Genomic DNA, 12,890 nt, shown 5'->3' on the forward strand with positions numbered 1-12,890 from the left:
GATTTGTTTGCAAGCATTTTAGAACTTGGTCCCTCACATTAAAAAGAAACTTTTGGTGGACATAAAGGGTCCACAGAGCTAAATTTATCTTATTTACCCATTTTTGTTTTGTTTTGTTTTGTTATCGAGATACTGTGAAAAGTTGCTCTTTGTTTAGAATTTGTTTTTCTTTCTAGGGCCATGCGGCACCAATTCTGTACGCTGCCTGGGCTGAGGCAGGCTTCCTACCAGAAGCAGAATTATTAAACTTGCGGAAAATTGATTCCATTTTGGAAGGACACCCTGTACCAGTAAGTATTTGAGGAATAAGCTTAATAATTATTTAAAATTGGAGCTTCATGTGAATCAGGAAGTCTGTGCATTTTATGCAACAAGTTCTGTTTGCTAACTACTGCACAGTAAAGTCAAAGATTTTTTATTTATTTATTTATTTATTTTTTTAAGAAGATGGTGGTTAGCAAAATAGAGAACTGGATGTCCCAATAGAAGTGGATGCCCAAGAATATGAATCTTAACATTTTGGTAAAGTTATAAGCACCAACGATGTCCCCATGCAAACCACTTTTATGGAGTTCCAGCATGGTTCATCTTCTTTCCCTATGGGGAAACTCTGATGTAACATCTCCTGGTTTCGAAGGAAGCTTATCGATTGCCTCAGTGGCTTTTCACCCCCACTCCTGATGGAGCCTCCCCTCCAGAGCCATTAGCTCTTTGCTGTCACTAACGCTACCCCAGGGAGAAGAGTAAGAGAAGGTTTTTTCAAGCAAGGCACCTCAGATTATTTGTTGGAAGCTAATGTTCTTTTCAGTGTCAACTCCTAATCTACCACTTCCACCCTCTCTCTGATGGGATCAATTTATAGCTGCAGGGCAGTTAGCCAGCGGCACTGTGGCTGCTAAGCCAGCTGTACTGCCAGTGGAGAAAGGGGACAGGGCAGCATGCTTAGGGACTTTGACTCCATTCAAATGTGCCGAAATCTACAAGCTTGATTTAGAGTGGATCTTGGCCTGGGCCCATCTCTTTAATCTCTTCTTAGTGCCAGATTGGAATCCTGTCCTGCTGCTGTGAGAGTCTACTGGAGTGGGAATGGGCTTTCTCATCAAGACAGGATTTAGTCCTGTGAATTTAGTCTCTGAAGTTCTTAACTGCAAAGTAACTTGCTTTTTTATTTTCAGAAACAACCATTCACTGATGTAGCTACTGGATCCCTTGGTCAGGGACTTGGTGCTGCCTGCGGTATGGCCTATACTGGCAAATACTTTGATAAAGCCAGGTAATCCTTTTCAGTGTTTAGTGTTTGTAGATGTGTAGGGGAGAAAAAAAAAATGCTGAGAAAACCGATTGTATTCTTACTCTGATCAAAAATGATTTATTCCATTATTTTCCACTCCTTTCCCCAACTCCAAATTCAGTTTGGCCAATTGAGAGGCCTAGCTAATAAAATTGCACAGATTCAAGGACTGGCAAAAATTGATGTATGCTGTTCCTGTGTAACCAGACAAAGTTACAAGGGTGATATTACTATTCCTGAAGAGGGAAGGTGGCATGCTATTTGGAGTAGCCACAAGCCTTCAGCATATGGAGAACTACTGTTCTTTCAAAGCGGTTATGCCCACGGGGAAGAACCTCGCTGAATATAGTTGTTACAGGGTAAAGACAGGTGGTGAAGAAAATATGAAGCACAAGGACCTGGTTGTGCACCTATTAAAATCAATGGGAGCACTGCTGGGCTGTAAATAGGGGTCCAAAATGTCAACGGAAATCCGTGCAACTCCAGTGGAACAGGAATGACCATTTCTTCCATTTGTCGGGGTGGAGGACAAGGAAAGTAGATGTCAAAAGACACATGGTTTGAGGAAGAAAGCAATCTAATACAGTTGATGTATATTATATGACAGTTTTAGCACATTCAAATGCAGCTTGCTAAGTTAATATAGTAATAAACCCTACACTTCATTAGCTTGAAATCATTTCTGTGAAAGATAATTTTCTGATTTTAATACAGTTGAACAGGTGGTAGTTGTAGGAATAATTTACCCTGTGATTACTGGCAGCAAATAGTGGTACTACATGTAGTGTTGGAAAGCAGCCAATACGTGTGGAATTGTAATTTGTCTGAGTGAATTATCAAGTTTAGGCCAGCATCTTATGAAGTGTGCTTTAGTAGATGACCGTTACTATGATAATATGGAATAGTTTAGTAGCTCTTCTAATACTTAATTTTAATAGCCTTTTACTCAATTTTGTTTTAAAATTATATATTTGAAGGTAAATATATTTCTGTTGTGATAGTCAACAGGCAGTATTTGTTTTACATGGAGTCCTATGTGGCCATCCAAAAAAGAAATGGTGACAAAAGATAAAGCATAAAGGGCTGAATCCAGCAGTCCATGCTCAGGTAATACTCCTGTCACTGTGAGTTTTGCCTAAGAATGAGTTCAGTATATGTGGAAATAGTCTGCAAAACTATATAATTCTTTTATATTTGCTATGGATGATCATGCATATTCTTACTATATAGTTTAGCCCAGTCTGACTTATGGTTTCTCTGAAATGAAAATGTAGGTGTTTTTTCTAAGGCGTATACTAAATGGAACTGCTGAAATGAGGAAATAAAATGAGGAAGCAAAAAGCAATCCTCAAATAGTTTCCTGCATTGTCAATGATCTTGCCTAGTCACAGTGACAGTGTTTAACAGGCATGTTCACTCCAGCTTTAATTATAATAAGATTCATTTTTACAACTCCTTTCCCAAGGTTACGTGTATCTTAGCTTGCAACTGCATTCTATCACCATTATAATTGCCATTAATGGAGCATTTCCTCCCTATCAATATATCACACAATAGACTTGGGTCTGGAGGCAAGGGGTGTAAGAATACAATACATTTCACATTATATTTACCATTTTTAATATTTTTTTTTTAGTATTTGTGCTCAACAGCATTCTTATACAGGGACACACATTGCCAAGTATTTTGTAAACTTACCTGTGAGGGTTGCACATTTAGAACTGGAGTGGTATTTGGACTAAAATAGTGGAAGATCTTGTGAACTATTAAAGAGATTTTGAATTTGATTTTAAATAACTAGTGGCATAATACAGAATAGTATTTGGGCACAATCTTACTCCCATTGAAATCAATAGGAAAACTGTAAAATTTCACAAAGACCTATGGTGAGAACAAACTTTTTTTCATGTAAACCAAAAGATTCAAAGAATCAAAATGTTGAAATATGATAAATGGTATTCTGGAAAAAAAATTAATTTACTATACATGGTTTTCTATACATATGAGAGAAACCTGTTGTAAAAGTTTTTTCTCTGGAGTTTAATTATTCCCTATCATAATTTTTAATTTATTTTACATAGTCAAAATAACACTATATAATCACACCAGTTTCAATTATTTTGGTAATTTATTTCAAAATACTGTCAGCAAATATGTCTGTAACAATACAGACACACAAAAATTCCCACAGGAGTAGAGAGTTAAAGAAACCCCTATGACAGCCCAGTTTTTTTATCTCTGCCCCTCTCTTTTCCTCCCCCCTTCCAGAGCCCAGCCGTCCCCCGCCGCCCAGACATCCCCACCCCCAGCTCAGACACTTATATCCCCTACCTTCCTAGAGCCCAGGGATCCAGAGGGAGAAACAGCCTGATGCTGGGTCCTGGGCTTGCACAGAGTTTCCTGCATGCCACCTCCTTCCTTCAGGGGGTGCTGGGAACTGCAACAGCTGGGAACCCTCCAGTTCCGTCCCCCTCTCCCCGGCTTTGTCTTCTATTTGTGAGCTGGGCTCTGCCAGATATAATGGCCCCTAGTGGTGTCAAGAATTCTGCACGCACATCGGTAATTTCTGTAAAATTCTGCATGGCGCAGTGGCACAGAATTCCCCCAGGAGTATTTAACAGACCCAATGATCCATATATTCCAATATTCTCACTCCAACAGTTTCAGTACCAGATACTACAAACCTCAATCATTTCTACAAGTGTACAACACTGTACCAATGTGGGAGTTTAAATCAGTCACAGATTGTATTAACCAGCGTGGGGGAAAAAATCTAAGGAAAAAGACCATACACTTAAACAGAGAAAGACTATAATATTTTTAGTCAATTCTATTTAATGAGATTCATACTAGTTTTGTATAATCCTAATTGAATATTGTGTCCTGTTTTTTATGTAACTTGACATACTGACTAACTTTAAAAAAACCCACCCTTTTCTAGCTATCGTGTCTATTGTCTGCTTGGGGATGGGGAACTATCTGAAGGCTCCGTTTGGGAGGCAATGGCCTTTGCTGGGTTCTACAAGCTGGACAATCTGGTTGCTATACTTGACATTAACCGTCTTGGACAAAGTGACCCTACACCTCTGCAGCATCATGTTGAGATCTACCAAAAACGCTGTGAAGCCTTTGGGTATGTGGTTGGAAGAAGTTCAGTTTCCTCTTTTCTTGAAACCATGTGTTGTGTCTGTTTTCCAGGTATTTTCAAATATGCATATTAAAATGTGAGTTGAATTCAGATAACTGCTCAGAGCACCATGCAGGATATTCTCACTGCTTGTCAGGATCAGATCCTTGTTTCTGTATTGAAAGAACAATACAAAGCTGAACTTTTTTTTTAATCTTTGTTTTTTTTAATAAAGCTCTTTTATTCATGCAGATTTATTAGAGGAGCTTACCTTGTACTTTAGGGACCTTACATTGTTTTTAAAAAATATGCAAGAATTCTGTATCCGGCGATGTGTACTATATCTCTTGAGAAACGGGGGAGCCTCAGATGTACAGGGGGCAGGAAGAAGGGATAAAATGTCCTTTTTCTCTTATGGGCATGGAAAACATTATTGTTAAAATAAATATTTTTATATTTTTACTGCTTCCTGGAAGGTCATCAGCTAGCTTAAAGATCTATAATACTTTTTACATGTGTTCACAAGTATTTACAGGACCTTATAGAAGTTACACAGGCAAATTATAGTTTGATCCATATTACACTATTTTACAGTTTAAGATGTCTGTTCTTATTCATTTTTTTTTTTTTTTTTAATTTGGGGCACTTGCTCTTGTAATGAAAGGTAGCTGTTATATGGCAAAAAGTGTGGTAAAGTGGGTTAGAATAGGGACCTACGAGATGAAAGTTCTAGGTTCTGTTCCCCACCCTGCCACTGTTATGCTGTTTGACCATGGGCAATTACCTAATCTCTGTCTTATTTCACTCATCTGAAATATGTGTGATTGTTACTGATTTCATGAGTGTTAATTAATATTTTTAAAGTGCTTTGAGAGCCCCTTGTATCATAAGGAAGTATTATTAATTATTACTAACTCTTGCAGAGATTCATTTGTATGAACCCTTTAGAAACCATCTGTATGTTTGCATTCCTAGCTGGCATGCTCTCATAGTGGATGGACACAGTGTGGAGGAGCTTTGCAAAGCCTTTGGCCAGACCAAAAATCAACCAACTGCCATTATCGCAAGGACTTTAAAAGGCAAAGGAATATCAGGTAATAACATGACAATTTAATGGCACATGTCTGTATGATTTATATGTGAGGAATGTTTCAAACAGCATTCATAAAGGTATGATCATTTAAGAGCACATAAGGTAAGTAAAGTTAACATTTGATTGGTTAGAAACAGGCCAAAGTCAGACCCTCAGATCAGCAACCTTTTGAATTTGAGAGGATTTCTTGAATTTGAAACCCTCTCTAAAGTTTTCTGCAGTTCTGTGTTGTATGCAACCAGAATTGCAAGATGGCTGAAATCTACCCAGATCTCTTGAGGATCTTTATCACTTGGGACTGAAATTTCATAAAAAGAGCTGGTGAGATTTCAGTGCTGTTGAACATGAACCTGAACTCTAGGCAGAATTTGGTCTTGCACTGAACCCTGACCTTAGACTAATCTAGATAATGAAACCTCTCTTTATTCCATCTCTACATTTGATATATGAAACTCAGTTCCTCGATAACAATTTCATGAAATGTATAAACTATTGATTTTCTTTATCTGAAGTGCTTTTCAAATTTCTGAGTAAAACTTAAGTTTACAAAAAATTATTAGCTAAATCTTAGATATTTATTTAATCAACTTAAAACAGAGGATGCTGTCCCAGGCTGATCAGGTCTTTGCTTGGTGGACTAGATGGGAATTTGATACGAACTGTGGGTCTGATCATGCTCCTGTATGGTGAAACCTGAGGCAGGAGGAGACTCCATGATGTTTTTCTGCCATTGAATTCCTCCTGCATTCCTCCCTTTGGGAAGGCATCAGTGTTTGCCCCCCTGCAGAGGAAAGAGAGAGTCTGGCCTACTCACCCGGTGGTTGTTTGAGATCTATACATAACACCAGGCCGTCTGTGCAGAAGCCTCATGCCTCTGTGGGAGCTCTGGGTGCTTAGAGCACCCCCAGTACCATAGCAGAACTTTGCCCACTAATGACTGCCCTTAAGACTCTCCTTAAAGGGGTTTCCCTCATCTGGAAGAATGCCATGGAAAATCAGCCTCAGGCAATATTACTCCATCTTTAAAATTTCCATGGGGACAATACACATCCCCCTTAGGTCAATTACCTCGCTTCCTGGCCTTCCCTGCCCGTACACTGATCCAGAGAGAATCCTCCATTTGAGCAGGGGATGGGAGTAGCATTGCTGCAGAGTCAGCTGACCTCTTGTGGCTCAGAAGGAGTGATAGTGTGCACAAATATGACACTAAATCCATGTTAGATGTGCAGTGCTCAGTGCACCAAGACTTGATCATATACCATGCTTACTTTACATAATCTGTAATTCTCATTAAGATGCGTTACATTAGGAAGCTGTTGTAGTAGCTAAAGCCACTTGAGTCTTTATTGAATTAACTTGGAATTTACGGTGGCACTGAAGACCCTATTTTAAACACTTCATTAGCCTTGAAAAGTACTTTTCCCACTTTGATACTGACAAATAAACATATCTAACACTTGTCGGTGTATAGGAAACTAATGTTTCCTCTCATTTCTGCCCAATGCTTGTAAACGACAAAAAAAAATCTGTCCAAACTGGTTGTACTTCTCAGGTGGTATTGGCTGACAGAAAGCTTTATATTGGTTCTCGCATGGCAAGAAAGGCATGCTGGCTACATGACACTGAGCCTATAATAAAAATGCCAACTATACTCCAGAATGCACTAAGGACTTTGCCATTGCTGAATTTGAATACAAATTTTAAGTGGGAGGATGTGAATTCCTCTTTCTGATCACCTAAAGGATCAGTAGAAATTGGAATGCATAATGCTCATCTTTTCGTGACCTAAGCAAGCAAGAGTACTGGAGTTTTGCCAAGGCTTAAGTTCTTCTCCCAGTACTGTTAGGCACACAAGGTTAAAACTGTATGAAACTATTTAATTCATATTGTAAAATTATAGGTCTTTCTTAGATTGAATAGGTAGCTAAACGATGGGACGTTCATGTAGTTTTTGGGGCGTGAATGCTGTTTGACATACTTAACTGGTATTTCCTGACACTGTAGCTATGTTTGCACTACAGTCAAAGGTGTGTTTGCAGCATAGATTGGCATACCTGCACTAGCTTTAATTTAGCTAGCATGGCTAAAAATATCAGTGAAACCATGGCGGCATGGGCTTCAGCGTGGGATGTTGAAGCCTGCCGGGGACCCTGGGTGCGTGTTTACCTTGCTAGCCTGTACTAGAGACTGTGCGCTGTGTCTTCACTGCTATTTTTATCCATGCTAGATTGCAGCTAGTGCATGTATGCCAACCCGAGCTGCAGTCACATCTGCGATTGCAGTGAAGACATGCCCTTCATATGAAATTCGTGTATGTGTTTGGTAATTAAGTTCTGTTACTATTATGGGGCCGTGTCTTATAGGTGCTCAGTGCACAATTCCAGGTGGAACCACTGGGAGTTCCATGCATGGAATGGCTGCTCCTCCAGGCCCAGAGATGTAGAATACCGAGGATTTGATCTTTTCTATTCTGTTATGCATTAATGTTTTTTTATTTGCTTGATGCGAATGGATGATGTAGTTACTGTTCACGATGGGCATAATAGTGAAGTCCTTCAGTTAGAGCAACCATTGATTTCAGCACTTTCACCTTGGTAAGGACTGTGAGACTAAGGGCTTTAATTCCTTTTATTACGTATTCCATTTTATTATATATTTTAAATGCAGGTATTGAAGATAAGGAAAACTGGCATGGTAAGCCCCTTCCAAAAAACATGGCTGAACAAGTCATTCAGGAAATTGATGGCAAAATCCAGAGCAAGAAAAAGCTTTCCCCAGCCCTCCCAGAAGAGGATGCACCAGTCATAAATATTAGAAACATTAAGATGTCATCTGCACCAGATTACAAACTAGGAGAAAAGGTACCACACTGTCTACTAACATGTACCTGTTTTAGGGATGAGAGGGAGGTAAAAAATGCTGTCTAGGAAAGTGCTTCCTTGTACTTTCCATTCTGTTGGGTGAATTATTTACCAAATGAATGGCAATGAATTCTGGGTCTTACACTAGACCCTGTATAAATAAAAACAGTTCTCTTTTTGTGCGGTGTCCTTCACCTGTCTACCATAGGTGTTCCCCATTCATTTCCTTTTTTAACTCTGCTCCTCTGCCATGTGACCTGCCTGATGCTGGGGGATAGTGTGTTTAAATGGGCAGGGTTTTTATGAAGAAAGGGCTAAATCATGTTCCCCTTATTCAGATGTCGAGATTCTCCTCTCATGTACACCTGTGGAGTTACATGATGGGGCGAATGAGAGAAGAATTGAAACCATTGACTTAAAAGAGACTAGCTGCGTGAATATGATGACAAGGGTTTGACTCCAAATTTCCAACATGGTAGTTGGGAGGGATTCACTGATTGCCTCAAACCCTTTAATATTGGTGTGAGTTTAAGTTGTTAGTTGTCCACACTAGTTAGTTGCCATGTATCCTGCATTCAAGTTGAAGCTTAAAGGGCAAAGAACTGTGGGTGAGTCACCTATAGCAGCTCTTCCACACACTGATGTTCTCAAACATCATTGAAGTCACTTCTTTGGCTGAATATAAGTGTTCAGTTTCCATAGAGTTGTTAATATTTTCATCTTCTTGTTGAAGTGCTCAGCCAAAAATAAATCAGAGTGAAGAACAAAGTTGTTTGTTGAATGTTTATACCATACGGAATTTTGTTCTACATATTTTTTTTAATGTCTGAACAGGCATACAGTTTTGACTGTGCAGATAGTAGATTATAGACATCATATCTGGATTTAAAGAAAAGCAAGTATATATGTGTTCTATTCAGACTAAATAGACCTGACACTGTATTGTATTGCATTTTCCCTATCGTTTTCTCTTCTGACTTCTGTTTTGGGTTTATTACATTTCTTGTATGTGTCTTGATAGTTTACATTTAAAATCTTGATAGAGTTTACACTTTAATAAAATATTTTAACATACCTCAAACAAACAAAAAATCCCATTCACAACCTAGTAACAGTACTGCTTTATTTTCGTCTTCAAAGATGGCTACCCGCAAAGCTTATGGCCTCGCACTTGCAAAATTGGGCCATGCCAATGACCGAGTAATTGCTTTAGATGGAGACACAAAGAATTCCACCTTCTCTGACCTGTTTAGGAAAGAACATCCCAGCCGCTTCATTGAATGCTATATTGCTGAACAGAACATGGTAATTATTTCCTTTGCTCTATGAAATACTGTGTATCCTGCAGCAGAAGATGAGACTTTAGATAATTTTGTCCTGGTGATAAATGTTTTAGCATTTGATTTTAGGTGTTTATCCAGGCATTGTAATTTGATTTGCCTTCTGCTTAGGAAAAAACTACATGGCAGGAATAATAACACAATGGAAATGCATCTTTAACAGACAACTTAAAAAAAAATCACAACATTTGGCTTCTTAGCAGAACTTGCAAAGAGGCAAATGGAGTGTATGTAACAACAACATATCCCACAACATGATCTGTGGAGAGTCAGTTCAAGAGACTTGTTAACTCTCTCTTCTGACTGGAAATATAGAATGGCACAGCTTGACAATTTGTAACACAAGAGTGAGTGTAAAAAGTTGAGGACAGAGGGAGAAAATTAGGCAATATTGTCCTTATGGTTTTTATAATGACAGGGTTAAAAAATCTATTATGTCATAGAATAATACAATGTTCTTTCAGCCAAATTCTGTCTGACACTTGTGCAACCTCATTGAAGCAAATGAAACTGCCTGGGTGTAACTGAGAGCAGAATTTGGCCATTGGTTTTTAATAACTTGTAGCCTAAGGACCACAGGATCTCCTCTCGCATGTTTTGTTTCAGTATACTTCCAGTGACTTCCGTGAAGTTGCTCCTAGTTTACATTCATGTCAGTGAGAGAAAATCAGCCCCAAGAGCAGAGTAATATCTCTGTGATAATGAAATAAAAGGTACTGTGTAAATGTATCAAGGGATTCTAAAGATAACCTGACATAGGGCTATGTTCTGCTCTCATCTACATTGGTGAAGCACCTTTGTGGTAGACATCAGTCCGAAGCAAAGGTGGACAAACCCATCCATAGCTGTTTACATCATCACTCTCTCTGCAAATTGGAGGTAGTAAAATCTCCAGATTGAAAATGCACAGCCTTCATTTACAGAAAAAGAAAAGATAAGAGGAAGTCAAGTCTGAGAATCCTCAAAATGGCTGGCTGGAAATAAGTGAAGAAAAGATGTTGATGCTATACAAACAATCAATTACAATTAAATAAATAGAATGGATGCTACTGGGGTTTCCACAGCAGAAGGATTGGGTGGGAGAAATTGCCTTTGCTTTCCTTAGGTGAAGATCCAATTAATAGGGACAAGATTTGAAGTTAGTGAAAGAGAGAGATTTTAAGTAGGAATTTCTGGAGGTACTTGTCACAAGAGATAAAGAGGTTTCACAGTGAAAACTCCCACAGACCATCATGACAGGTTTCAGAGTAGCAGCCGTGTTAATCTGTATTCGCAAAAAGAAAAGGAGTACTTGTGGCACCTTAGAGACTAACCAATTTTCCTTGTTAATTGACTTCCCTCTTCTTGCTCCTCCCAGGTGAGCATTGCAGTTGGCTGTGCCACTCGTGACAGGACTGTTGCTTTTGCGAGTGCCTTTGCCACCTTTTTCACCAGAGCTTTTGATCAGATCCGTATGGCTGCCATTTCTGAGAGTAACATCAATCTCTGTGGCTCTCACTGTGGCGTTTCTATTGGTAAGTGCAACCTGGAGTTATTGACCAGAAATTTTCAGTGGCTTCAGTGATGACCATTCACATCTCTGCTATTGACTAGCTGTGTGACTTTGATAGTCACTTGCTCTCTCTGCCTCATTTTCCCTATCCCTGAAATGGGAGAATAATGATACCCACTTTTGTTCAGCACCATGAGATCTATGAAAGATACAACGTTGGTCTTAGATATTAGTCGATTTTTATTATTGTTATGGGAGATAGGACTTGCTGTTTAAACTTACCCATTTGATATAATTATTTTGACTTATCACAGTGTTTCTTACTTACTGCAGTCATTAATAAACTTATTAACAGCTAAATTTCTTAACCTTACAGATAGCTTAGAAAACTAGGATCTGTGAAGTAGGTGCACAGTTAAGGAATTTGCAGTACCCCTTCCGGTTTTTGCTTACCTCCACAACTGCTCAATGCATGTCTGTTTATTCTGGGGGATGGACTGAGCGAAAAGCATAAAGATTGCAAAATGAAAGCAGGAGCAGATTTTCATATTGTGTGTGTATTCCTAAATGTACATGAATAAGCTATGCTAATATATAAATTATACAGTATAATGACATCCACACTAGGGATTTGTACCACTTTAACTTTACCACAAGCCAATATAAAGCAGTACAAAAACATCCTGTAGACAAGCTGGAAGATGGAGCCTTGTCCCAGCTCAGTGGATGGTTGTGTACTATATGTCTTCATATCAAACACTTAGGGATTATCTACGCTGGCACTTCATCGGCAAAACTTTTGTCATTCAGGGGTGTTAAAATAAATTCCCCACAAACGACCAAAGTTTAACTGACAAAAAGCACGGGAGTGACCAGTGCTTTGTCAGCGCGAGTGCTCTCCTCCCGACAAACAGCACCTCCACTGCGTGCCTTTTAGCAACATGGATGTAGCGGCACAGCCGTGTCGCTAAAAGCCTCATAATGTAGCTATAGCTGAGTGTCTCCACGCCCCCTGTAGCATATAGGGTTATGGCATGGGTGTATCATTAAGAGTTTTTTTCTTTACAAAGCTTGTTATGTAAAGACCAGTCCTCCCTTTCATAGTCTGTAGCTCCCACAATCTAACACTAATGTGTTTAACCAGCAGCAAAATCCAAAGGAACAAGAGCCTCTTCCCCATCAGAGAAATCAGTGTCTATCTTTAGCTTTCACTGGCTGGGGAGAATGAGACTCCAATAATTAGCTGAACTGCCTTTGTGAGAGCAAAAAGAAAAGGAGGACTAGTGGCACCTTTGAGACTAACCAATTTATTTGAGCATAAGCTTTCGTGAGCTACAGCTCACTTCATCTGATGTGAGAGCAGTGATTTCTGATCTGCTTCATGGCCTTTGTCATTTGGACTGTTTTACTGTGGAGCTACAGTGGGGACTCCATAGTTATGGTTATAAGACCGTTTCCATTATAAGTTGGATTTTGTCCCCACTTCTAACCTTTTTGAAAAAAACTTCTTTGCACCTAAAATTTTGTATGTCTACCAACAGTCTTGCAAAGGAGAATATTTGGGAAAAATTGGTAAGAGTCCTTTTGAGATAGAAAGGCTCAAAAAGAATTGTTGTTTACATTGTTTGGGAAAAAAAAATCTTTTTATAGAAACCCCTGGCTCACACTGAGTTCAGAACCTGAACT

General features: G+C 39.1%; 1 protein-coding gene across 1 annotated transcript in view; it reads left to right on the forward strand.

Moving 5' to 3' along the window:
* The window catches only part of TKT (transketolase), a 38,290-nt gene that overhangs the window by 15,054 nt on the left and 10,346 nt on the right, over nucleotides 1-12,890 (forward strand). The window contains exons 3-9 of the mRNA XM_084635532.1: nucleotides 177-290; nucleotides 1,176-1,273; nucleotides 4,233-4,424; nucleotides 5,394-5,512; nucleotides 8,179-8,372; nucleotides 9,513-9,677; nucleotides 11,070-11,226. Of these exons, the coding sequence (XP_084491658.1) occupies nucleotides 177-290; nucleotides 1,176-1,273; nucleotides 4,233-4,424; nucleotides 5,394-5,512; nucleotides 8,179-8,372; nucleotides 9,513-9,677; nucleotides 11,070-11,226 (1,039 nt within the window). The remainder of the gene's footprint in view (nucleotides 1-176; nucleotides 291-1,175; nucleotides 1,274-4,232; nucleotides 4,425-5,393; nucleotides 5,513-8,178; nucleotides 8,373-9,512; nucleotides 9,678-11,069; nucleotides 11,227-12,890) is intronic.

Source organism: Lepidochelys olivacea, assembly GCF_965140295.1.
Source record: "Lepidochelys olivacea isolate rLepOli2 genome assembly, chromosome: 7".
Lineage (NCBI taxonomy): Eukaryota > Metazoa > Chordata > Testudines > Cheloniidae > Lepidochelys > Lepidochelys olivacea.